Genomic DNA, 25,587 nt, shown 5'->3' on the forward strand with positions numbered 1-25,587 from the left:
CCCACGCAAGCCTAGAACGCCAACATCGCTAAACTGCTGGCCCAGGAGAGGTTGGCGTTCCGGCTTGTTGAAACTCCCGCCTTCCCGGACCTGATGGCAACTGTGGCACCTCACTATGCCGTCCCTAGCCGTCTCAACTTCTCCCGGTGTGGCGTCCCCGCCTTGCACCAGCACGTGTCACTCAACATCAGGTGGGCCCTTAGTTCCGCGCTTTGCTGCAAGGTCCACTTGACCACCGACACTTGGACAAGCGCCTGTGGTCAGGGATGCTGCAGTGCTTATCTTTAATGACAGGCAGGGTGAATGTGGTGGAGTCTGTTCCCCGGGTGCAAACTGGGGTGGCCTATCTCCTCTCCCAGGCCAAAATTCATGGCAGGAGTAGACTGAAACCCTACGACGCTGCAACCTCCACCACAGCTACTAGCGGCAAACGCTAAAACACTGGTGTGGGGAGACGTCAGCAGGCGGTGCTGAAGCTCATCAGCTTGGGGGACAGACAGCACAGTGCCTCCGAGGTCAGGGATGCCATCCTGGCTGAGATGGCATTTTTTTTTCCCTGCTACACCTGGGGCCTGGCATTTTTACGCCTGTGATAATGGCTGGAACCTGGTAGCGGCTCTGGAGCTTGCCAGCCTCCAACACGTTCCATGTTTGGCCCACGTCTAACCTAGTGGTGCAAAGTTTTTTAAAAACATACCCAAATGTACCGAAGCTACTGTTGAAAATGCGGCGCTTGTGCGCCCACTTTTGCAAGTGCACAGGAGTCGCTGCTAGCCTAAAAACACTCTAGCAAGGCCTACATCTGTCCAAACACAGGCTGTTGTCCGTCATTCACACACGCTGAAACCCTACAATACCATATCTTGAGCAGGGTGTGTGAGCTGCACAGACCTTTGATGGAGTTCCATCTACAAAACCCAAGGGTTCCTCAAAGTCAGCAACCAAAGTTTCTGCACCATGAGTTTCCAGGGGTGGCAGAGTTATGGCTAGGGGAAGAGGCATGGATAGGGATGATGTCTAGGGGCAAAAGCAGTGTGGATGTGGAGGCAAGCTAAGCAGGAAAAACTGGGGGTACAAGCTAAGGCATGGACTGGGGTGATGTCTAGGGGCAAAAGCAGTGTGGATGTGGAGGCAAGCTAAGCAGGAAAAACTGGGGGTACAAGCTAAGGCATGGACTGGGGTGTTGTCTAGGGGCAAAAGCAGTGTGGATGTGGAGGCAAGCTAAGCAGGAAAAACTGGGGGTACAAGCTAAGGCATGGACTGGGGTGATGTCTAGGGGCAAAAGCAGTGTGGATGTGGAGGCAAGCAAAGCAGGGAAAATGGTGGCTAGAGGCAAAGGGATGTCCATAGGCAGCAAGGGCAAAGATGCAAAACTCTCCCGTTTCAAGAATTTTCCTGACTTGTTTCCCCACAAAACATTCCTGGGAGGAGGGCTGAAACACCACCCTCCTCCTCCTCCGCTGTTAGATTTACCCCAGCTACGAGCTGAAAACGCTGCAACACTGGTGTGGGGAGACGTCAGCAGGCTGGGCTGAAGCTCATCAGCTTGGGAGACGGACAGCACACTGCCTCTGAGGTCAGGGATGCCATCCTGGATGAGATGGCAATTTGTTTATCCCCGCTGCCCCTGGGGCCAGGTTTTTTAGCTTGTTGGAGGGCTCTGGAGCTTGCCAGCCTCCAACACGTTCCATGCCTGGCCCACATGTTCAATGTAGTGGTGCAATGATTTTTAAAAACATACCCCAAATTAGCTGAGCTAAGGGTGAAAGTGCGGCACTTGGACACCCACTTTCCCAAGTCTACAGTACCTGGAGCTAGCCGCAATACACTCCAGCAAGGCCTACATCTGCCTGAAGCACCTACTGTTGTGCGAGGTCACCACACGCTCTAACCCTAGATACCGTATGTTCAGCAGGGTGTGTGAGCAGCAGAGACCTTTGATGGAGTACCAGCTACAAAACCCAAGGGTTCCTCAGAGTCAGCTCCCTCACTTTCTGCACCATGAGTTTCCATGGGTGGCAGACTTATGGCTAGAGGCACAGGCATGGATAGGGGTGATGTGTAGGGGCAAAAGCAGTGTGGATGTGGAGGCAAGCTAAGCAGCAAAAACTGGGGGTACAAGCAGCCGGTGACATCATCACTGACAAGCACAGCTGTCTGTCAGCTGACAGGCTGACTTTCACCAAAATGAACAGACAATGGATAGACTCATCATATACATGTCAGTTACATGACAAATTTAGTGCAATTTGCAAGTCCAAGATGGTTTGGAGATCTGCGGAGAGGAATCTCACCACCTCTTGCGGGTGCCATCATTTGGAAGGCAAGCCCTGGGCTCAGTGGGTGAGAGCAAGCGCAGGATAATCGTCGTTTGGCCTGGCGGCCACTGCCTCTTCCACTGTTGACAGGGCTGGCGCTGCAGTCCAGACCAGGAGCCAGGACACCTCCACATCTGCCTCTGACACTTTGGGGAGTTCACCCTTATCCTCACCTTTTCCTGCCATTTCTCCTTTTGCCCGCGCCATCATGCGCCTCTTCCCAGCAACTCCCCATCTCCCAAGCCTTTCATTTCATGCTAAAGTACAGCGCAACCCACCCACATGCCCAAGGCTTCAACGGCCTCATCTCAAGAAATCTGGCCCAGGAGATGTTGGAATCCCGGCTGGGGGACACTCTGCCCTTTTTGGGCAGAGTGTCTACTGCGCCACCGCACTGTGCCGTCCACACCAGCACTTTCCCCCAAACATGAGGCGGTCCCTAAATTCAGCGCTTAGCCCTAAAGTTCCATGTGACCAGTTACGAATGGACAAGTGCATGCGGACAGGGACGCTACCTTTCAATTTGGGCACAGTGGTTGAATGTAGTTGAGGCGTGGACCGGGTCGCAAAATGTGGTGGCCTGACTTGTCTCCCCACACAACATTCCTGGGAGGAGGGCTGAAACACCACCCTCCTCCGCTGTTAAATTGACCCCAGCTACGAGCTGGAAACGCTGCAACACTGGTGTGGGGAGACGTCAGCGGGCCGTGCTGAAGCTCATCAGCTTGGGGGCCAGACAGCACACTGCCTACAAAGTGAGTCATGCCATCCTCGATGAGACGGCAATGTGGTTTTTGCCACTGCACCTGGGCCCAGGCATGTTGTCATGTGTGATAATGGCCATAACCTGGGATTGGCTCTGTAGCTTGGCAGCCTGCAACATATTCCATGCCTGGGCCACGTTTTTAACTCATTGCTGCTAATCTTTTGAAAAAGGTACCCCAATGTTCCTGAGCTACTGGTGAAAGTGTGGCGCTTGTGCGGATAGTTTTTAAAGTGTATAGTTGCCGCTGCTAGCCTCTATGCACTCCTACAACGCCTGTACCTGCTGGAACAACGGCTGTTGTGCGACGTCTCCACACTGCTGGCACTAAACATATCATGTGTTGAGCAGAGTGTGTGAGCAGCACAGACCTTTGATGTAGTTCCAACTCCAAAACCCTCGGGTTCGTCAAAGTCAACTCCCTCAGTTGCTCAACCATGAGTGGCCATGGGTGGCAGACTTATGTGAAATCCCATCCCATCCATTGCACTGGACACGAAACATTAGCATGCGCTCAGCACAACTTCGGATATGGCAGATGCGTTAAGCAGGGTGCAGGGTACAACACAGACCAGGCCCGAGCACCAGGAACAGGTGTTAGAAATACTGCAGCATCTGCCATTTCCTTCCAATTTTGGGGTTTTGGACCCGCCACCGACTTGTCTGGACCTAAGTGGGGATCATGAGACACAGTTGCCATCAAGGCAAGCTGTGGTCATGTGCGGTTTGCAGTAAGGGGGCAGTGCGCAATTGGAAGAGGAGTTGGTGGATGACGAGGCCACCGACCCCACATGGACAGGGGTGATGTCTAGGGGCTAAAGCAGTGTAGATGTAGAGGGAAGCTAAATCAACAAAAAACCTGGGTAGAAGCAAAGGCATAAACTGGGGTGATGTTTAGGGGTGAAAGCAGAGTAGATGTGGAGGGAAGCTAAGCAGCAAAAACAGTGGGTAGAAGCAAAGGCATGCAAAACTCTACCCTGTTGGAAGACTTATTCCTAGGTCTGGAACACGTTAATGGCCCCCCTGGACAAATTACTGCCACTCAGGGGCCTAGTGTCACCAGGAGGGACAAGTATAGGCGCATGTTGTGGGAATACCTGGCCGACACCAGCTCTGTCCTCTCCGATCCCTCTGTGCTCTACAGCCTAAACTTATTTTCTCATCTTTTTTTCTGAACTGCACATCTCTTGCCTGCTTCCTTTGGGATCTTAGAAATGGTGGTCCACTTCCACAGATGGTAACTTCAATAGACAGTGTAACGGGAGTAGCTGAGGGATCGCTGTCTTAACCACTTTTTGGCACAAAATTAACTTCCAAAGCCAAATATGGTGCAAGTATATGATGCAAGGACACCTACACACCTATCTCTGACACATTGGGGAGTTCACCCTCATGCGCCCTTTTGGCCTGCACCATCATGCGCCTCTTCCCAGCCACTCCACATTTCCCAAGCTTTTCATTGCAGGCAGAAGTACAATACAACCCACCCCCATGCCCAAGCCTGTAACAGCCTCATCGATAAACTGCTGGCCCTGGAGATGTTGGTGTTTGTTTATGCTTCTGGAGACCCAGGCCTTCCGTCAGCAGATGGCAGCTGGGGCACCTCCCTATGCTGGGCCTAGCCGTTACTACTTCTCTTGGTGTGCTGTCTCTGCCTTGCGCCTGCATGTGTCCCATAACATCAGTCGGGCCCAGAGCTCTGCGCTTTGCTGCAAGGTCCACTTGACCACCGACACATGGACAAGCGCCTGTGGTCAGGGATGCTGCAGTGCTTATCTTTAATGACAGGCAGGGTGAATGTGGTGGAGTCTGTTCCCCGGGTGCAAACTGGGGTGGCCTATCTCCTCTCCCAGGCCAAAATTCATGGCAGGAGTAGACTGAAACCCTACGAAGCTGCAACCTCCACCCCAGCTACTAGCGGAAAACACTGTAACACTGGCATGGGGAGATGTCAGTAGGCCGTGCTGAAACTGATCAGCTTGGGGGACAGACAGCACAGTGCCTCCGAGGTCAGGGATGCCATCCTGGCTGAGATGGCATTTTTTTTTCCCTGCTACACCTGGGGCCTGGCATTTTTGCGCCTGTGATAATGGCTGGAACCTGGTAGCAGATCTGGAGCTTGCCAGACTCAAACACGGTCCACGCATGGCCCACGTTTTCCAACTTGTTGGTGCCATGTTTCTTTGAAACCTACACCATTGTGCCTGATATACAGGTCAAAGTGGGGCCATTTTCGTAAGTGAGAACTAGCCTCTGCTAGGCAGAAAACATTCAGAGCACACTCCTCTCATCTTCGCACCGTTGGCTGGCGGAGGAAGACGAGGGGGTTGGAGTGGCATCTGATGTCCCTATCCCACACGAGGCTAGAGGGTGCACTTCAGTGCATCCCATTGCTTCACCACAAATGGTGTGAAGGGGAGTGGAAAATGGAGGAAATGGAGAGTGACCCTTACAGTTGGGGCCAGCAAAGGCATGCCAAGTAACACACTGGCACACATGGCTGACTTCATCTTGGGTTGCTTTTCAACACATATTTCACATCATGAAGAACAAATAATACTGGATTTTTTCAAGCCTCGAACCCCGGTCTAGGTCTAATGTCTGTTCCTTTCTTATATTAGGGGAGAGGGAAAAAAAATTACTTCAGTGATACGTTTAGCGTACATAGACTGACTATTAATGTGTATCCCACTTAGTGTTGTTAGGGTTACACACCGTCACAACCTGGCTAAAGCTTCTATAGCTGTTAATAAAGTCAACATAACTTTACGGTATCCAAAAAGACAGCTGGTACCGACAGAGAGCAAGACAAATGTCACCCAAAGCTGTGAGCTCTGAACACCCACAGTGACTTTGGCGTCATCATCATTATAAGGGAGCGGGTGGTAATAAATAACTTGGCAGTGCCTAAAACCCAAAAAGCTTATACAACTATATTTACATTAAGATACACAAATGAAACTTTTCAGTAGCATGTCATGAGACAAGCTGATAAGCTCTTCCTTTGTGCAGTGCTATTTGAAAGTTAAACGCTGCCTTTATTTTAATTCTGGAGAAGGTGCAGACATTAGATTTAGAACATGTTGTCTTCATTGTCCAAATCCTCTATATAGGTAACGCGTTTTTCGGGCCGAGCTGTCTGGGAACGAGCTGGTGCAGCACTGACAACCTGGGTGAATATGGCAAGAGCCTGAGATGTAGGGTGAATGAATCCCCAAATTATTTGTGGAATTCCCAGTGAGACAATGGCACTGTATACCAGTATTAAAAATTGTGGGTGCACATAACCCCCATATATTCTTTGAATTCCCAGTCAGACAATGGCACTGTATAGCAGTATTAAAAATTGTGGGTGCACGTAACCCCCATATATTCTTTGAATTCCCAGTCAGACAATGGCACTGTATACCAGTATTAAAAATTGTGGGTGCACATAACCCCCATATATTCTTTGAATTCCCAGTGAGACAATGGAACTGTATAGCAGTAGCAAAAATTGTGGGTGCACGTAACCCCCATATATTCTTTGAATTCCCAGTGAGACAAAGGAACTGTATAGCAGTATTAAAAATTGTGGGTGCACATAACCCCCATATATTTTTTGAATTCCCAGTCAGACAATGGCACTATATACCAGTAGTAAAAATTGTGGGTGCACATAACCCCCATATATTCTTTGAATTCCCAGTCAGACAATGGCACTGTATACCAGTATTAAAAATTGTGGGTGCACATAACCCCCATATATTCTTTGAATTCCCAGTGAGACAATGGAACTGTATAGCAGTAGCAAAAATTGTGGGTGCACGTCACCCCAATATATTCTTTGAATTCCCAGTCAGACAATGGCACTGTATACCAGTAGTAAAAATTGTGGGTGCACATAACCCCCATATATTCTTTGAATTCCCAGTCAGACAATGGCACTGTATACCAGTATTAAAAATTGTGGGTGCACATAACCCCCATATATTCTTTGAATTCCCAGTCAGACAATGGCACTATATACCAGTAGTAAAAATTGTGGGTGCACATAACCCCCATATATTCTTTGAATTCCCAGTCAGACAATGGCACTATATACCAGTAGTAAAAATTGTGGGTGCACATAACCCCCATATATTCTTTGAATTCCCAGTCAGACAATGGCACTGTATACCAGTATTAAAAATTGTGGGTGCACATAACCCCCATATATTCTTTGAATTCCCAGTGAGACAATGGAACTGTATAGCAGTAGCAAAAATTGTGGGTGCACGTCACCCCAATATATTCTTTGAATTCCCAGTCAGACAATGGCACTGTATACCAGTAGTAAAAATTGTGGGTGCACATAACCCCCATATATTCTTTGAATTCCCAGTCAGACAATGGCACTGTATACCAGTATTAAAAATTGTGGGTGCACATAACCCCCATATATTCTTTGAATTCCCAGTCAGACAATGGCACTGTATAGCAGTATTAAAAATTGTGGGTGCACATAACCCCCATATATTCTTTGAATTCCCAGTCAGACAATGGCACTATATACCAGTAGTAAAAATTGTGGGTGCACATAACCCCAATATATTCTTTGAATTCCCAGTCAGACAATGGCACTGTATACCAGTATTAAAAATTGTGGGTGCACATAACCCCCATATATTCTTTGAATTCCCAGTCAGACAATGGCACTGTATAGCAGTATTAAAAATTGTGGGTGCACATAACCCCCATATATTCTTTGAATTCCCAGTGAGACAATGGAACTGTATAGCAGTAGCAAAAATTGTGGGTGCACGTCACCCCAATATATTCTTTGAATTCCCAGTCAGACAATGGCACTGTATACCAGTAGTAAAAATTGTGGGTGCACATAACCCCCATATATTCTTTGAATTCCCAGTCAGACAATGGCACTGTATACCAGTATTAAAAATTGTGGGTGCACATAACCCCCATATATTCTTTGAATTCCCAGTCAGACAATGGCACTGTATACCAGTATTAAAAATTGTGGGTGCACATAACCCCCATATATTCTTTGAATTCCCAGTCAGACAATGGCACTGTATAGCAGTATTAAAAATTGTGGGTGCACGTAACCCCCATATATTCTTTGAATTCCCAGTCAGACAATGGCACTGTATACCAGTAGTAAAAATTGTGGGTGCACATAACCCCCATATATTCTTTGAATTCCCAGTCAGACAATGGCACTGTATACCAGTATTAAAAATTGTGGGTGCACATAACCCCCATATATTCTTTGAATTCCCAGTCAGACAATGGCACTGTATAGCAGTATTAAAAATTGTGGGTGCACATAACCCCCATATATTCTTTGAATTCCCAGTCAGACAATGGCACTATATACCAGTAGTAAAAATTGTGGGTGCACATAACCCCAATATATTCTTTGAATTCCCAGTCAGACAATGGCACTGTATACCAGTATTAAAAATTGTGGGTGCACATAACCCCCATATATTCTTTGAATTCCCAGTCAGACAATGGCACTGTATAGCAGTATTAAAAATTGTGGGTGCACATAACCCCCATATATTCTTTGAATTCCCAGTGAGACAATGGAACTGTATAGCAGTAGCAAAAATTGTGGGTGCACGTCACCCCAATATATTCTTTGAATTCCCAGTCAGACAATGGCACTGTATACCAGTAGTAAAAATTGTGGGTGCACATAACCCCCATATATTCTTTGAATTCCCAGTCAGACAATGGCACTGTATACCAGTATTAAAAATTGTGGGTGCACATAACCCCCATATATTCTTTGAATTCCCAGTCAGACAATGGCACTATATACCAGTAGTAAAAATTGTGGGTGCACATAACCCCAATATATTCTTTGAATTCCCAGTCAGACAATGGCACTGTATACCAGTATTAAAAATTGTGGGTGCACATAACCCCCATATATTCTTTGAATTCCCAGTCAGACAATGGCACTGTATACCAGTATTAAAAATTGTGGGTGCACATAACCCCCATATATTCTTTGAATTCCCAGTCAGACAATGGCACTGTATAGCAGTATTAAAAATTGTGGGTGCACATAACCCCCATATATTCTTTGAATTCCCAGTCAGACAATGGCACTATATACCAGTAGTAAAAATTGTGGGTGCACATAACCCCAATATATTCTTTGAATTCCCAGTCAGACAATGGCACTGTATACCAGTATTAAAAATTGTGGGTGCACATAACCCCCATATATTCTTTGAATTCCCAGTCAGACAATGGCACTGTATACCAGTATTAAAAATTGTGGGTGCACATAACCCCCATATATTCTTTGAATTCCCAGTGAGACAAAGGAACTGTATAGCAGTATTAAAAATTGTGGGTGCACGTAACCCCCATATATTCTTTGAATTCCCAGTCAGACAATGGCACTGTATACCAGTATTAAAAATTGTGGGTGCACATAACCCCCATATATTCTTTGAATTCCCAGTGAGACAAAGGAACTGTATAGCAGTATTAAAAATTGTGGGTGCACGTAACCCCCATATATTCTTTGAATTCCCAGTCAGACAATGGCACTGTATAGCAGTATTAAAAATTGTGGGTGCACGTAACCCCCATATATTCTTTGAATTCCCAGTCAGACAATGGCACTGTATACCAGTATTAAAAATTGTGGGTGCACATAACCCCCATATACTCTTTGAATTCCCAGTCAGACAAAGGAACTGTATAGCAGTATTAAAAATTGTGGGTGCACATAACCCCCATATATTCTTTGAATTCCCAGTCAGACAATGGCACTGTATACCAGTATTAAAAATTGTGGGTGCACGTAACCCCCATATATTCTTTGAATTCCCAGTCAGACAATGGCACTATATACCAGTATTAAAAATTGTGGGTGCACATAACCCCCATATATTCTTTGAATTCCCAGTCAGACAATGGCACTGTATACCAGTATTAAAAATTGTGGGTGCACATAACCCCCATATATTCTTTGAATTCCCAGTGAGACAATGGAACTGTATAGCAGTAGCAAAAATTGTGGGTGCACGTCACCCCAATATATTCTTTGAATTCCCAGTCAGACAATGGCACTGTATACCAGTAGTAAAAATTGTGGGTGCACATAACCCCCATATATTCTTTGAATTCCCAGTCAGACAATGGCACTGTATACCAGTATTAAAAATTGTGGGTGCACATAACCCCCATATATTCTTTGAATTCTCAGTCAGACAATGGCACTATATACCAGTAGTAAAAATTGTGGGTGCACATAACCCCCATATATTCTTTGAATTCCCAGTCAGACAATGGCACTGTATACCAGTATTAAAAATTGTGGGTGCACATAACCCCCATATATTCTTTGAATTCCCAGTCAGACAATGGCACTGTATACCAGTATTAAAAATTGTGGGTGCACATAACCCCCATATATTCTTTGAATTCCCAGTCAGACAATGGCACTGTATACCAGTATTAAAAATTGTGGGTGCACATAACCCCCATATATTCTTTGAATTCCCAGTGAGACAATGGAACTGTATAGCAGTAGCAAAAATTGTGGGTGCACGTCACCCCAATATATTCTTTGAATTCCCAGTCAGACAATGGCACTGTATACCAGTAGTAAAAATTGTGGGTGCACATAACCCCCATATATTCTTTGAATTCCCAGTCAGACAATGGCACTGTATACCAGTATTAAAAATTGTGGGTGCACATAACCCCCATATATTCTTTGAATTCCCAGTCAGACAATGGCACTGTATAGCAGTATTAAAAATTGTGGGTGCACATAACCCCCATATATTCTTTGAATTCCCAGTCAGACAATGGCACTATATACCAGTAGTAAAAATTGTGGGTGCACATAACCCCAATATATTCTTTGAATTCCCAGTCAGACAATGGCACTGTATACCAGTATTAAAAATTGTGGGTGCACATAACCCCCATATATTCTTTGAATTCCCAGTCAGACAATGGCACTGTATACCAGTATTAAAAATTGTGGGTGCACATAACCCCCATATATTCTTTGAATTCCCAGTGAGACAAAGGAACTGTATAGCAGTATTAAAAATTGTGGGTGCACGTAACCCCCATATATTCTTTGAATTCCCAGTCAGACAATGGCACTGTATACCAGTATTAAAAATTGTGGGTGCACATAACCCCCATATATTCTTTGAATTCCCAGTGAGACAAAGGAACTGTATAGCAGTATTAAAAATTGTGGGTGCACGTAACCCCCATATATTCTTTGAATTCCCAGTCAGACAATGGCACTGTATAGCAGTATTAAAAATTGTGGGTGCACGTAACCCCCATATATTCTTTGAATTCCCAGTCAGACAATGGCACTGTATACCAGTATTAAAAATTGTGGGTGCACATAACCCCCATATACTCTTTGAATTCCCAGTCAGACAAAGGAACTGTATAGCAGTATTAAAAATTGTGGGTGCACATAACCCCCATATATTCTTTGAATTCCCAGTCAGACAATGGCACTGTATACCAGTATTAAAAATTGTGGGTGCACGTAACCCCCATATATTCTTTGAATTCCCAGTCAGACAATGGCACTATATACCAGTATTAAAAATTGTGGGTGCACATAACCCCCATATATTCTTTGAATTCCCAGTCAGACAATGGCACTGTATACCAGTATTAAAAATTGTGGGTGCACATAACCCCCATATATTCTTTGAATTCCCAGTGAGACAATGGAACTGTATAGCAGTAGCAAAAATTGTGGGTGCACGTCACCCCAATATATTCTTTGAATTCCCAGTCAGACAATGGCACTGTATACCAGTAGTAAAAATTGTGGGTGCACATAACCCCCATATATTCTTTGAATTCCCAGTCAGACAATGGCACTGTATACCAGTATTAAAAATTGTGGGTGCACATAACCCCCATATATTCTTTGAATTCCCAGTCAGACAATGGCACTATATACCAGTAGTAAAAATTGTGGGTGCACATAACCCCAATATATTCTTTGAATTCCCAGTCAGACAATGGCACTGTATACCAGTATTAAAAATTGTGGGTGCACATAACCCCCATATATTCTTTGAATTCCCAGTCAGACAATGGCACTGTATACCAGTATTAAAAATTGTGGGTGCACATAACCCCCATATATTCTTTGAATTCCCAGTCAGACAATGGCACTATATACCAGTAGTAAAAATTGTGGGTGCACATAACCCCAATATATTCTTTGAATTCCCAGTCAGACAATGGCACTGTATACCAGTATTAAAAATTGTGGGTGCACATAACCCCCATATATTCTTTGAATTCCCAGTCAGACAATGGCACTGTATACCAGTATTAAAAATTGTGGGTGCACATAACCCCCATATATTCTTTGAATTCCCAGTGAGACAATGGAACTGTATAGCAGTAGCAAAAATTGTGGGTGCACGTCACCCCAATATATTCTTTGAATTCCCAGTCAGACAATGGCACTGTATACCAGTAGTAAAAATTGTGGGTGCACATAACCCCCATATATTCTTTGAATTCCCAGTCAGACAATGGCACTGTATACCAGTATTAAAAATTGTGGGTGCACATAACCCCCATATATTCTTTGAATTCCCAGTCAGACAATGGCACTGTATACCAGTATTAAAAATTGTGGGTGCACATAACCCCCATATATTCTTTGAATTCCCAGTCAGACAATGGCACTATATACCAGTAGTAAAAATTGTGGGTGCACATAACCCCAATATATTCTTTGAATTCCCAGTCAGACAATGGCACTGTATACCAGTATTAAAAATTGTGGGTGCACATAACCCCCATATATTCTTTGAATTCCCAGTCAGACAATGGCACTGTATACCAGTATTAAAAATTGTGGGTGCACATAACCCCCATATATTCTTTGAATTCCCAGTGAGACAAAGGAACTGTATAGCAGTATTAAAAATTGTGGGTGCACGTAACCCCCATATATTCTTTGAATTCCCAGTCAGACAATGGCACTGTATACCAGTATTAAAAATTGTGGGTGCACATAACCCCCATATATTCTTTGAATTCCCAGTGAGACAAAGGAACTGTATAGCAGTATTAAAAATTGTGGGTGCACATAACCCCCATATATTCTTTGAATTCCCAGTCAGACAATGGCACTGTATAGCAGTATTAAAAATTGTGGGTGCACGTAACCCCCATATATTCTTTGAATTCCCAGTCAGACAATGGCACTGTATACCAGTATTAAAAATTGTGGGTGCACATAACCCCCATATATTCTTTGAATTCCCAGTGAGACAATGGCACTGTATAGCAGTAGCAAAAATTGTGGGTGCACGTCACCCCAATATATTCTTTGAATTCCCAGTCAGACAATGGCACTATATACCAGTAGCAAAAATTGTGGGTGTATATAGCCCCAATTCTATTGCTAGGGGACTTGCAGGGTATTTCTGAGGTGAAGGTGGGGGGGCACACCATTGGAACGGGGATTTGGGGTGTATATATGGGGTATACGGGAATACACTGTCAGTGTGTTCCATTCAGGATCCTGGGAAAGCTGGGTTGCGGCGATTGAGCCCGTCAGTGCCACGTTACACTGACAAGCTTCTCCCTGGAATTGAAGTTATATGTAAGCCCAATATATTCTTTGAATTCCCAGTGAGACAATGGCACTATATGGCAGTAGCAAAAATAGTGGGTGTATATAGCCCCAATCCTATTGCTAGGGGACTTGCAGGGTATTTCTGGGGTGAAGGTGGGGGGGCACACCGTTGGAACGGGTATCGGGGGTATATATCGGGTATACGGGAATACACTGACAGTGTATTCCATTCAGGATCCTGGGAAAGCTGGGTTGCGGCGATTGAGCCCGTCAGTGCCACGTTACACTGACAAGCTTCTCCCTGGAATTTAGCTCTTATAAGAGCTGTTGTGGTTGTCTTCTCCTTCCTATCCTAGCCTGTCCCTGCCTACCCAGAATCTAACCCCTAGCTAACTGGACGGAAACCTCCGTCCTCGGTGAATTGCAAGCTCAGAATGACGCGAAGCTGGGCGGCGCTGTTCTTTTAAATTAGAGGTCACATGTTTTCGGCAGCCAATGGGTTTTGCCTACTTTTTTCAACGTCACCGGTGTCGTAGTTCCTGTCCCACCTACCCTGTGCTGTTATTGGAGCAAAAAAGGCGCCAGGGAAGGTGGGAGGGGAATCGAGTAATGGCGCACTTTACCACGCGGTGTTCGATTCGATTCGAACATGCCGAACAGCCTAATATCCGATCGAACATGAGTTCGATAGAACACTGTTCGCTCATCTCTAGTCATGACACTTCTTTTTATCTCTAGGTAAAAATCAGCTAGAGGAAAAAATCTGCTCCTGACTCCCTTTAAAGTGAATGGAACAGATGTGAGGAGTTTTTTTAAATCTGCCTGCAAAAAATTATGTATGAACATACCTTTAGGGTGAAGGTAAACATAGCAGTTATTGTGTGGCAACAAGTGCCAAATTTCTGCCCGTCCACAGCAGAGACCCAGGGGAGGATACAAACATAAAAAAAACTCTGTTACTTACCTCTCCTGGGCTGCGGCACACTCAGACTCAGACTCAGGTCTCTCCAATGATGGACCAGGCGTAACATGACTCAGGCCGGCAACACATAAGGATGCCGACCTGGCCTGCATGATGTCTGTGACATCACCAAACAGGCCAGAAGCCTGCCGGAATGTAGGAGAGGTAAGTGAAACTGTTTTTTATGTTCCCTCACCTTTCCTGGCCCAACAATCATTATATTTCAGGGTCTGAAAGGACCCCAAGGTATAATGATAGTAGTGTTTGTGGGCTTCGCGGGCCCTCGGCCTTACTTATCTATCCTGTTCACAGTTGCATCTGCAGAAAGAGAAGTGCAGGCAGTCGTGACCAGGAGCGAGGATAGGTAAGTAAATAAGGCTTGTTATTTGCTGTGGTTACTCCAGCATGTAAAGGCCCATTAACAAAATCAAACAAAAAAAAACAAAAAACATAACATGAAGGGCCTGCTGGGCCCCCTAATGTCCTGGGCCCTGTGGCAGTGGCTACCACTGCTACCCCAGTAGCTTTGTTCCTGGGTCTTCTGCCATTTGCAGTTGCTTTATAGCAAGTGCTATGTTTGTCACCACCCTTAGTGATTTGTACGCTGAATGGACCAGTATTAAAGCTATAAGTGCACAGGTGGTATGGAGCAATAATACTGTGCTAAGCTTCCTAGATACTGTAGGTTTATATACACTTAGTGACATTGTATGAGTCCTAAATTTCTCCCAAAGAAGTCAACGAAGGCTGAAAAATTGCATTTATGTATTATTAGCAGGAGGACCCGGCTTCGCACGGGTATATTTCATTTTTTGTTTGTGTAGTGGCCCTATAAGAATTGCCCAGTTTTGCACTCGTGTATTTTGTATGTTGTTTGTGTGTGTGTTTCTGTCCGCGACTTCGTCTGCGTGTTGTTGGCGTCGATGATCCACTTATATTCAGATAATTGCTGCCATCGATGGTTTGCCTGCTCCAGCACTTTGGCAGCTCTTAAGCTGTTCTGCTGCTGAACTTGTACCTCACTCTGTGCCTGTGATTGTTCCGGCATCTCAGCAGCTCGCTGGGATGCCATATAATGAGCGTGTTGCTGGCATTGATGATGCGCCTGCTCCAGCGTTTTGGCAGCTGTGAAGCTGTCCTGCCGCTGAACTCATTCCTCGTGTTGTGCCCGTGATTATTCCGGCACCTCAGCAGCTTTCTGGGATGCCATATAATGAGTGTGTTGTTGGCACCAATGATCCCCGTCAGCTCCACTTGAGGAGAACTCTGTGACTTCTTGCTTCCTTCATAGCTGTCGTTTTACAATTTTGCAACAAATTAGATTTTCTTTTTCCCAGCATGTTTAAAAGTAGCAAACTGCCAATTTGGATTAAATGTGTTTTCCCATTCAGTGTGTCAGTCTGGAGCAGATCAGATAATATGCAAATGCATGTACACTGAGGGTCAGTGTGTGTTTACACAGAGAGTTAACAGCCCTGGGACCTGAGATAAGCTGCTGCAGGAGCAGTGTAATTTAGTATGTGAACATAAATTCATAACAGTCATGAAACCATGTCATTTACCAGGATAAAAAGTAGCCTATGTTTTAATCGAGGTTACAATCTATGTGTCAAATTTCATTCGAATCCATTCAGCCGTTTTTGCGTGATTGACTAACAAACACACAAACATCCAAACTTTCACATTTATAATATTAGTAGGATGCTGATCTGTGGGGGTACCAGCAGGAAATATGTCTAGAACACAGATACAGATTTTTATGGTAGCCAGACTGAATACAATATGAAGTTCACATGGTTGGTAACACATACAGTACAGTATCACAAGATCATCTGCATCTGTATATAGTGCCGACATATATTACATATATACTAAGAGCTTATGTGCATAATGCCTAAAGAGAACCTTACAGCCATGGTCATAAATAATGTGTGGCAATGTGGAAGTAGGAGATAAAGTAAAAGGCAATAGATCAAATTAGGGCACTTACCGTAGCTTTAATAATTCCAAGGAAATAAAACCAATCCAGTTAGAGCTTTTTTCAGCAATATATTCAAAGAGATTGTCATGCCTAAAATATTTGACTTAATGAAAAATTCCATTTCTATGTCATGACCGGGTTACTAAATGTCTATGCATTTACTGCATTAGGAATTCTATTGTAGTAATTTAGGAGAGAATATTATGTGCTTTGTTGTATAATGTGACCAGCAATATGTTAAGTAAAAACCTTGACCTTTTATTCTCCAGCAATTATTTTACTTTCATTCTGTCGTAATGATTTTGGCTGAGGACCACTCATATTTTTAAAGGGGAACGTAGATAATATAAAGTATTACAACCAAATCAAAAACACTAAAAACAAATGAGGATGCAGTACCACTGTGGTCCACCAAGGGCGCTGTTCTTTCTATATAAGGGAGCCTTCACACGATGTAATGCTGCGCTCATTCTGATTGTAAAAACACGTTCAGAATGAGCGCGTAAAAAGCAGCTTCCATTGACTTGAATGGGAGCCAGCATACGTGCGCTCCCCATTGAAATCAATGGGAGGCTTTTTTCCCTATTGCTTTCAATGTATTACATAATTCTTAGTGGCATATAGAAAATGTAGGGATCACTCATGTAACGCTTGATGGTATATAGAACTCAATATCTGGGCAATGGGTAGCCAGTGAAGGGATTGGCAGAGGGGAGTAGCCGATGAAGAACAGGGAGCGAGGTGAATTAAGAGAGCAGCACAGTTTAGAGTAGACTGGTGGGGGGCGAGGGTGTTTGCTCTGAGTCCATGGAGAAGGGTGTTGCAGTAATCTAGGTGGGAGATTATGAGGGCATGGACAAGCATCTTAGTAGTTTCAGGGGTGAGAGAGGAGCGGATTTGGTGGATGTTCTTGAGTTGGAGGCGGCAGGAAGTGTTGAGTGTTTGAACATGTGACTTGAAGGATAGGTCGAAGTCCAGAGTGATCCCAAGACATCGGACCCATGGGACAGGGGTAAGAGTGGTTCTGTTAACTTTGATAGATGGGTCAGATAGAGGGGCCGTAGGGGTGGGGCGAAGATGATGAACTCCATTTTCTCCATGTCGAGTTTGAGAAAGTGGGAGGAGAGAAAGGAGACTACAGCTGCTAAACAATCTGGAACTTTGGCCAACAGAGAGGTAATGTCTGGTCCAGAGAGATATATTTTGGTGTCATCGGCATAGCAATGGTATTGGAAACCATGAGATTCTATGAGTTGGCCTAGGCCGAGGGTGTAGATGGAGAACAGGAGGGGTCCTAGGACGGAGCCCTGGGGGACACCTACGGAGAGAGGGCGTGGTGAGGAGGTGGTGTGCGAGTGGGAGACGCATGGAAGACAGTTATAGTAATGGTTTTCCTGCTTAAACAGCAACCTCTTAGCATTATTAAAGAGGACCTTCCGTGCCTTATCAATGTGCGGTATTATATACTGCTAGAAAGTCGACTCTGTGCTGAACTCAGTACGCGCCCCACTGCTGGAGAAATTAGTACCACTAATTATGGCACTGACATCCCCACTGTCAGAAGGACAGATCTTACTGGGCTGTGAGGAACGCCCCCCCCCCCCCCACACCCATAGACTTGTAAATTCAGAGGAGGCATTCCTTACCGTCCAGTGATGACGCTGAGCTGTAAGACCCGCCCTTATGACAGTTGGGAGATATCAGTGCCGAAGTTAGTGGCACTGAAATCTCCTGTGGCGGGGAACATACATGGAAAGCCTGGCTGAATTCAGAACACTGTTGGCTTTCTAGCGGTCTATACTACCACACATCGATGAGGACGTGAAGGTCCTCTTTAAGCTTACATATCATTTATTTCCATTACTGCGATCTTTGTACTCCTCCTTGGCTAAAAACACTCCTCAAAAATTACAAGAGGAAAATTTTTACTATTCCAGAAAAAATGTAGCGTGACCTCCGCTCAATGGGATACATATAATGTAGTGGTATATGAAAAAGGACCATCAAGTTTTCTAGACAAATTGTGCACCCATTCCTGTATTGGACATAAACCACGGATTGTGTCGGCTGACATGTTTCTGCTCTCTTAACACAGATTCCAGTTGCGTTTCTAATGAGTTTTCTGGACGCCTTGGAAAGCGGCTATGGGAAATATAAGAATCCTTATCATAACCAGATCCATGCAGCAGATGTGACACAAACAGTCCATTGTTTTCTGCTACGGACAGGCATGGTGGTAAGTGTTCACCCCTGAGATGTACAATATCATTATCTTCTTGAACGTCATGTTACAGTACATGTATTAAACTGCATGAGAATCTAACTAGAGATGAGCGAACAGTTCGAGGTTCGATATTCTTTTCAAGTAGCCCCTCAATATTCAACTACTCGAATCGAATATCGAACCCTATTATAGTCTATGGGGGGAAAATGCTCATTTCAGGGGTAGGCAATGTTCGATCAAATTATACTTACCAAGTCCACGAGTGAGGGTCGGGCTGGATCCTCCGAGCAGTCTTCTCCTTGCAGCGTCCTCGTGGCGTCTTCCGGCTCTGAATTCACTCTGCCAGGCATCGGGCCTGGGCAGAGCAGACTGTGGATGCCCCCACTACAAGCGGACATGCGCAGTCGGCTCTGCCCAGGCCCGATGCCTGGCAGAGTGAATGAAGAGCCGGAAGACGCCGCAGGGAAGCTGCACGGAGAAGACTTCTAAAGGTAAGAGAAGAACCAGCGTTGATTGGCCAACTGTATAGCATTCGGCCAATCAATGCTGGTTCTGCATCAAACTTTTACATTCAAACAGCTAGTAGTATTCGATCGAGTACGAGTATTTCGAATACCGTAGTATTCGATCGAATACCTACTCGTTCGAGTACTACTCGCTCATCTCTAAATCTAACCTGTACATGCTGGCATGGTCCTTCAGAATTGCAAGATTTTGTGCCGGATTTACTGTAGGTAAGTGCCCACAGCAGTCCGTCCATGACCACACAAAAGTGGGCACTTGATGGTTAGCACCACAAATATCTCTGATTCTAGGTCCCCAATACCCAGTGTGCCAGGACATGACATGAAAAGTCTACATGTATTTGTTTCCTGTATAGTCAGGAATTTCACAGACTTATTAGCCTTATGAAGGTCATAACCATCACGGTATAATGCGGCGACATAATAAACGGACAACATAATCACCAGTAAATACCAATTTTCTGTAGCAGATTGAAGTCTTTAACTTTCTATAAGTGATGGAGAAATGACATCAGATGGAAGACGTCGCTCTATTTTATGACTCAATTAGCCGCAGAATAAAAAATAGTTTCATCTGTGCTGCGCCAGCAGCTGTGTACCCTCATTTACTGTAATAAATGGAGCGCCGCGGCACGAGCCATACATTATTGAAGATGCCACAAATGTGTCTTAGACAACACGTTTCCTTTAGTTGGCATACTGTTCGAAATTAGCTCATGAGAAAGCCTTCATGGAAGAAAGGGTTAATATTGCTCCAGAAAGAATTGGCAGCTGCCTGGTGTTGTGTTCACACTGTATTCAGGCATTTTCCTGGTGTATACGCTGCATGCATGCCTAGACTTCTATGAACGAGTCTTGTTGACATGGCTGGCTGGTTAGGAATTGTATTGGAAAGCATAGGACATAGGACATTCTGCAAAAACAAATATTAGTATTTATCATCTACAATGGGAGTCAGTGGAAGACATATACATCTACAACCATACAACTGCAGGTGTCCTGGCCATACTTTTGGCACATCTTGGAGGACATTCCTATTTTCTGGTTCAGCAATGTGGAGCGAAAACTGCTTTTGTAAGTCTCCATACACCTGTGAAGGTGATGTCTCCTTAAGGAGTGATAATATCCCCAGATGTTGACACAGGACATGTAAACCATCGCCAGACCAGGTCGGTAGGACATCACCCTACAGCGTCTTTGTTTCTTTACAACATTTATGTCTTGATATGATGTTGTTGAGATTGAATGAGACTTTCTATGTGTAAATGTAATATTACATTTAGAGAGCGTTCACACTACCGTTGGTGTCCGACAGCTAGTGTCCGCTGCTAATGTCCGTGTAAAATCTTGCACGGACATTAGCATCGGACACTAGCTGTGTCCGTGACATTTTGCATTGATTTAAATGGACATGGGGTGCGTTCTTTTACTGTCCGTGGGTGTCCTTAACTGTCCGTTCCCAAAGATGTCCGACTTTTCAAATGGACAGCAAAACCCGACACGTAGCTTTTTGCTGTCCGCTTGAAAAGTCGGACATCTTTGGGAACGGACAGTTAAGGACACCCACGGACAGTAAAAGAACGCACCCCATGTCCATTTAAATCAATGCAAAATGTCACGGACACAGCTAGTGCTAGTGTCCGCACAAGATTTTGCACGGACATTAGCAGCAGACACTAGCTGTCGGATACCGACGGTAGTGTGAATGCCCCCTTAAAGGACAAGTTTATTTGGGGAAAACTGTACAATCGAAAGGCAGCTCTAGTACTCGACTGGGCCGACTAGATACAAGATACATGGTTGGGCATGGAGGTATACAGATTCCGGATGGGATCCTGCGCACAGATATTGTAGCTGGGTCTGTAGATCTTGCACACTAGTAGGCTGCTAAAGTTCTCATTCCAGCTGGTCTCATAAAAGGTCAATTGGCAACAAACCTGGTGACTGGGTAGGCCAAGGAAGCGTTGTAATCTGGCAGAGACATTCCTGGGAAACCCTTGCTGTGGGTGGGTGAGCATTATCTTGCAGAAAATCTGCCATGTGGCTGCAGGATGCCATGTATATATCTAGTCCATAGCAGTCCAGGCTTCTCATTCACGACACCCCTGCAAATGAAGGTGACAATAGCTAGTTGTCAACGGAAGGATTTGTAACGGGGACTGTGACACCACAGTTCTTTCTGCTAATTGCTTGAAAATGGTCCGGGCAGAGACGGGAGTGTGTAGTGAAGGAGCCACCTGAATGTGGACAATGAAATTGTGACCTGCTCGTGTAGCTCTTTACTGGTGGTCTGTCTAGGCTGTCATGGGCCTGTTCACATGTATGATGTCCTCATGTAACTACTACTCCCAACACCTCCTAACAGCTAGGTCAGAATGTCTACATGACTGGCAGTTTGTCCAAACAACCATCCTGCTTTTCTCAGTCCACTATTGCACCCCTGTAAAAGAATGGCAACATGTCTTAGAGTGCATTTAGAGGCATGTCTTACAGGCACCGATCTCTTACCAAGATGTACACTACCCATAAGCAGCCTCTGAAAACCTTATAAGGCAATGGGGAGAGCACTGAACACCTGTAATCATTTCCATAGTTTCTTGTACATTTGTTTACTAATATAGCACCAATCTATTGCATGGTGCTGTACAGATATTATTACCGTCTTACTTAAGCCATACAATCTAAATTCCTTACCAATATGTCTTTGGAGTATGGGAGGAAACTGGAGTATCCACAGGAAACCTACACACTGGTAGAGCATACAAACTCCATACGGATGTTGACCTTGGTGGGATTTGAAGCCAGGACACCAGTGCTAACCACTGAGCTACCTGAGACATACCTACATGTCAAGTTTTGCAGCAATCCAGCTAGGGTTGAGCAATCGGGTTCGGAAAAGATCGGATTCCGATCGGCGATCGAGTAACTTTCCCAATCTCGTTTGGAATTCCGATCCCAATCTTCTCCAACGGGGTCGGAGGTTATCTCAAGATTGGCTCAACCCTAAAAGTGACTTTTCTCATAGAGAAGCATTGACTAGGGTTGAGCGATTGGAATCAAAAAAGATTGGATTCCGATCAGCGATCAAGCAAATTTCACTATCGGGATTGGGATCGAGATCGGCTGGAAAATGATCCGAAATCAGATTTTAAAATCAATCTTGAAAACTCAAGATCGGCTCAACCCTAAATCCAACGTTTCTATAATTTTTTGTCCATGAGTACCCATGAACAATCCCTTTATGCCATTTTAAGCCCTCTGCAACCCCTTTAAAGACCATTTCCACTACTTCCTAAAATATAAAACAAAATACCAGTATTATAAATGCCTCCGGGCCTTTGCCTGTTATGAAGAAAGTTGGTTGGCAGCCAATATAATTTTTTTCCATATTGGCTTTAAGTCATCTGCTCCAAATCAGTAGAGATCCCAGTGGATTTGCTGTTGGGGATTTTAGAAAACGCTGAATTGCTGTGGGCTGTCACCCAGCTTTCTAAGGATCAGAGATACTAGAAAAGAGTAAAACATATAAGGTAGGAGTTCTGCATGGGAAGGGTGGAGACCCAACCCAAATACAACAATATTATGACCATACATTGACACCAAATAAGTGAGCCCAAGACCCACCACCCTTGGAGACACCTGAAGAAGCCACATTTTCTTGGTCCTTTTCATTTACGGTGAATGCTAATAATAATGTGCTGCTGTGGTATTTGTGCAGCCGTCTCCATGCCCTTTCCCTAATTCGCCGGGCTTACAGCGCTTAGTGAGGTTATATTTAACCAGCTTTGCAACTCCCAAGTGACTCCTTGCTTTTCCACACAGGACCATGATTCTTATAGGCTGCACTTGTTAAAGGTATACACCCCAATTGTACCATTATTGTCAAGGTATTGCTAAAATGACATGAAGCCGGAGCTGTCAATCACTAGTAAAAGCTCCTTGTTGGGTAGAAGATGACACATGTCTCGCTCACATAGGATGAGATGTCTCCTAAGTCGGCATCTGCACAATCTCCTGGCAGTAGAATGACAAATCCTTCCTTTGTCGTGTAGAATCTGGTAAGAGTGATAATAACTTTGGAATGGAGCGCTAATGAAAAACCTTGTCGTTTCTCTAGTACTGAAGGAAGAGCTAATATTGAATATGTAAATATTTAAACTCCACAGAAAGACTCCGCAGCTCCGAGAATACCGTAGTGCGGAGGAGAAGGCTGTCTTTGAAGAAAGGTTTTGTTCTTTTTTATGTTCTGTATCCTTGTTATATTTCAATATTTTAATAATTCTGCATTTAGGATAAAAAGTTGTTTTCATTTTTTCAGGACTTCCAATGCAGAGTAATTGTCCTCTAGCTCCCTCCAGTGGCTGACTGCTAGATTACACCTTTCTTGTTTTCTTTCCATAGCATTGCCTAAATGAGATTGAGATCCTGGCTATCATTTTTGCTGCTGCTATCCATGATTTTGAACATACAGGAACAACAAACAGCTTCCACATCCAGACAAAGTAAGGATTTTTTTGTATTTATATGCCAGCTCATATTTGATGCATATAATATCGTGCTACAATTAAAAACTATTGTGTTTAAGATTGGATGAGGTCAGTTATTCTGAAGAAAGGGACATTGATACATTTTGCACAGTTTATGTTCTACATAGAAAGTAACTTTGCAAATGCATTAGATTTCTGCAGAGCTGCACTCTCAATTCTGTTCTACTGGGACTGGTCAGCAAACAAAAGCAGCCAACCATGCCAAGCTAGACGAACATTTCCATCATGGCCAATGTGTGTTTGGCACACTAAAATCTGCTGTCAGCCAGCTTCGAACTAACATTTGTAGCATCTACATGTCAGATTTCTGGCTGGGCATCAGGCAAAGTGGATGAATCGGCCATTTCGACCAATAAAATTTGTATTAACAGATTATTTATGTTCCTCTAAGCAGGAATATAGCTATAGAGCATGCAAGATAACAATTGCTATTGGGCCACGGATGCTAAAGGGGCGCCAAAGGTCCCCCTGGCAAATAAAATATGCCACTATTGTAAATAGCACAGGGTATGTAGGGACCCCATTGCAGATTTTGTATTGGGGCCTACAAGCTTCACCTCTAACACAAAAAGAAGGTTTATCTGACTCTGCTTGCTTATTCTGCCTCCTTTATCAAGGTCAGCCTTGCAGCTGGACATGAAGAAATGTGATGTTCAGCTATATGGATTAAACCATAAAACCATAGAGTCCTTTGTAAAAAAAACAAAAAAAAACCAACCAAACAAAAAAACTACATAAGGCCTAGTTCACACGGGGCACAAGACCGCGTATTTTGGCCCTGATATTGACGCGGGAAGTGTCAAAATAGGACCAAAATGCGCCTGCCGCAGCTTCTGACAGTCGCGGCTTCCTGCTCCGGAGTAGGCCCACATGAATGGGCCCAGTCTGTAGGGTGCTGCCGCGAGGCAGACGCCGTGGCTGAATCCGCCTAAAGAGAGGACAGCTTGCTGCTTTTTTCCATTAGTGGAAACAAACCGCTAGCGGAAAAAAGAACACTAGCGGTCTGCATAGACCTCTATTGTGAGGGGGCGGATTTTGAAGAGGTTTCAGTGCCAAAATCCGACCCCTCTTGCCCCGTGTGAATGAGCCCTAACTGATTATATACATTTCCTGGTGTACAAATTGTACTTCTCCAGAATGAGCAGCTTTGTGCAGACAGTAAGACAGAATAAGACACTTCGAGATTTATGCTCTGAAGCTTGCAGACTGCAGTTCTGAGCTATACTACAGACTGTAAGTCAGAATCAGTACAAGATAACTAAGGCAATATATTTACAACCAATTTTGGTTACCTTGTTGCAGAACTGGAAATGTTCCTTAAAGACAGTTCATCTCCCTTAGGCTAAGGAAATGCAGTTTTTATTGTTGCAGATTGTTCTGTGGATTTTTGAGCCAAAGCCAAGAATGGCTACAGAAGGAGATATATAGGAAGTTCTTATATTTCTCCATTCTGGTCAATCCACTCCTCGTTTTATATAAAAAAAATGCAGCAAAATCTTCAACAAAAATATACGTTTCCGCAATGTGGGGCCTTACCCTTAAGACTGGGGCCCCATTGGACTGAAAAGCTGCAATTTGCCCGCGGTGGAAAAAATTGCAGCGTTTTACAGTAAGTGCAAAATGGATGGGATTCTAGCAAATCCCATGCCCACTTTGCGGTAAAAACTGC

General features: G+C 44.4%; 1 protein-coding gene across 4 annotated transcripts in view; it reads left to right on the forward strand.

The window, feature by feature from the left end:
* Nucleotides 1-25,587, forward strand: part of PDE1B (phosphodiesterase 1B) — a 298,615-nt gene that overhangs the window by 248,607 nt on the left and 24,421 nt on the right. For all 4 annotated transcript variants that reach the window (XM_075265808.1, XM_075265807.1, XM_075265810.1 and 1 more), the window contains 2 exons: nucleotides 18,719-18,859; nucleotides 23,773-23,873. In XM_075265808.1, the coding sequence (XP_075121909.1) occupies nucleotides 18,719-18,859; nucleotides 23,773-23,873 (242 nt within the window). The remainder of the gene's footprint in view (nucleotides 1-18,718; nucleotides 18,860-23,772; nucleotides 23,874-25,587) is intronic.

This window comes from Leptodactylus fuscus, chromosome 2 (assembly GCF_031893055.1).
Source record: "Leptodactylus fuscus isolate aLepFus1 chromosome 2, aLepFus1.hap2, whole genome shotgun sequence".
NCBI classification, from domain to species: Eukaryota; Metazoa; Chordata; class Amphibia; order Anura; family Leptodactylidae; genus Leptodactylus; species Leptodactylus fuscus.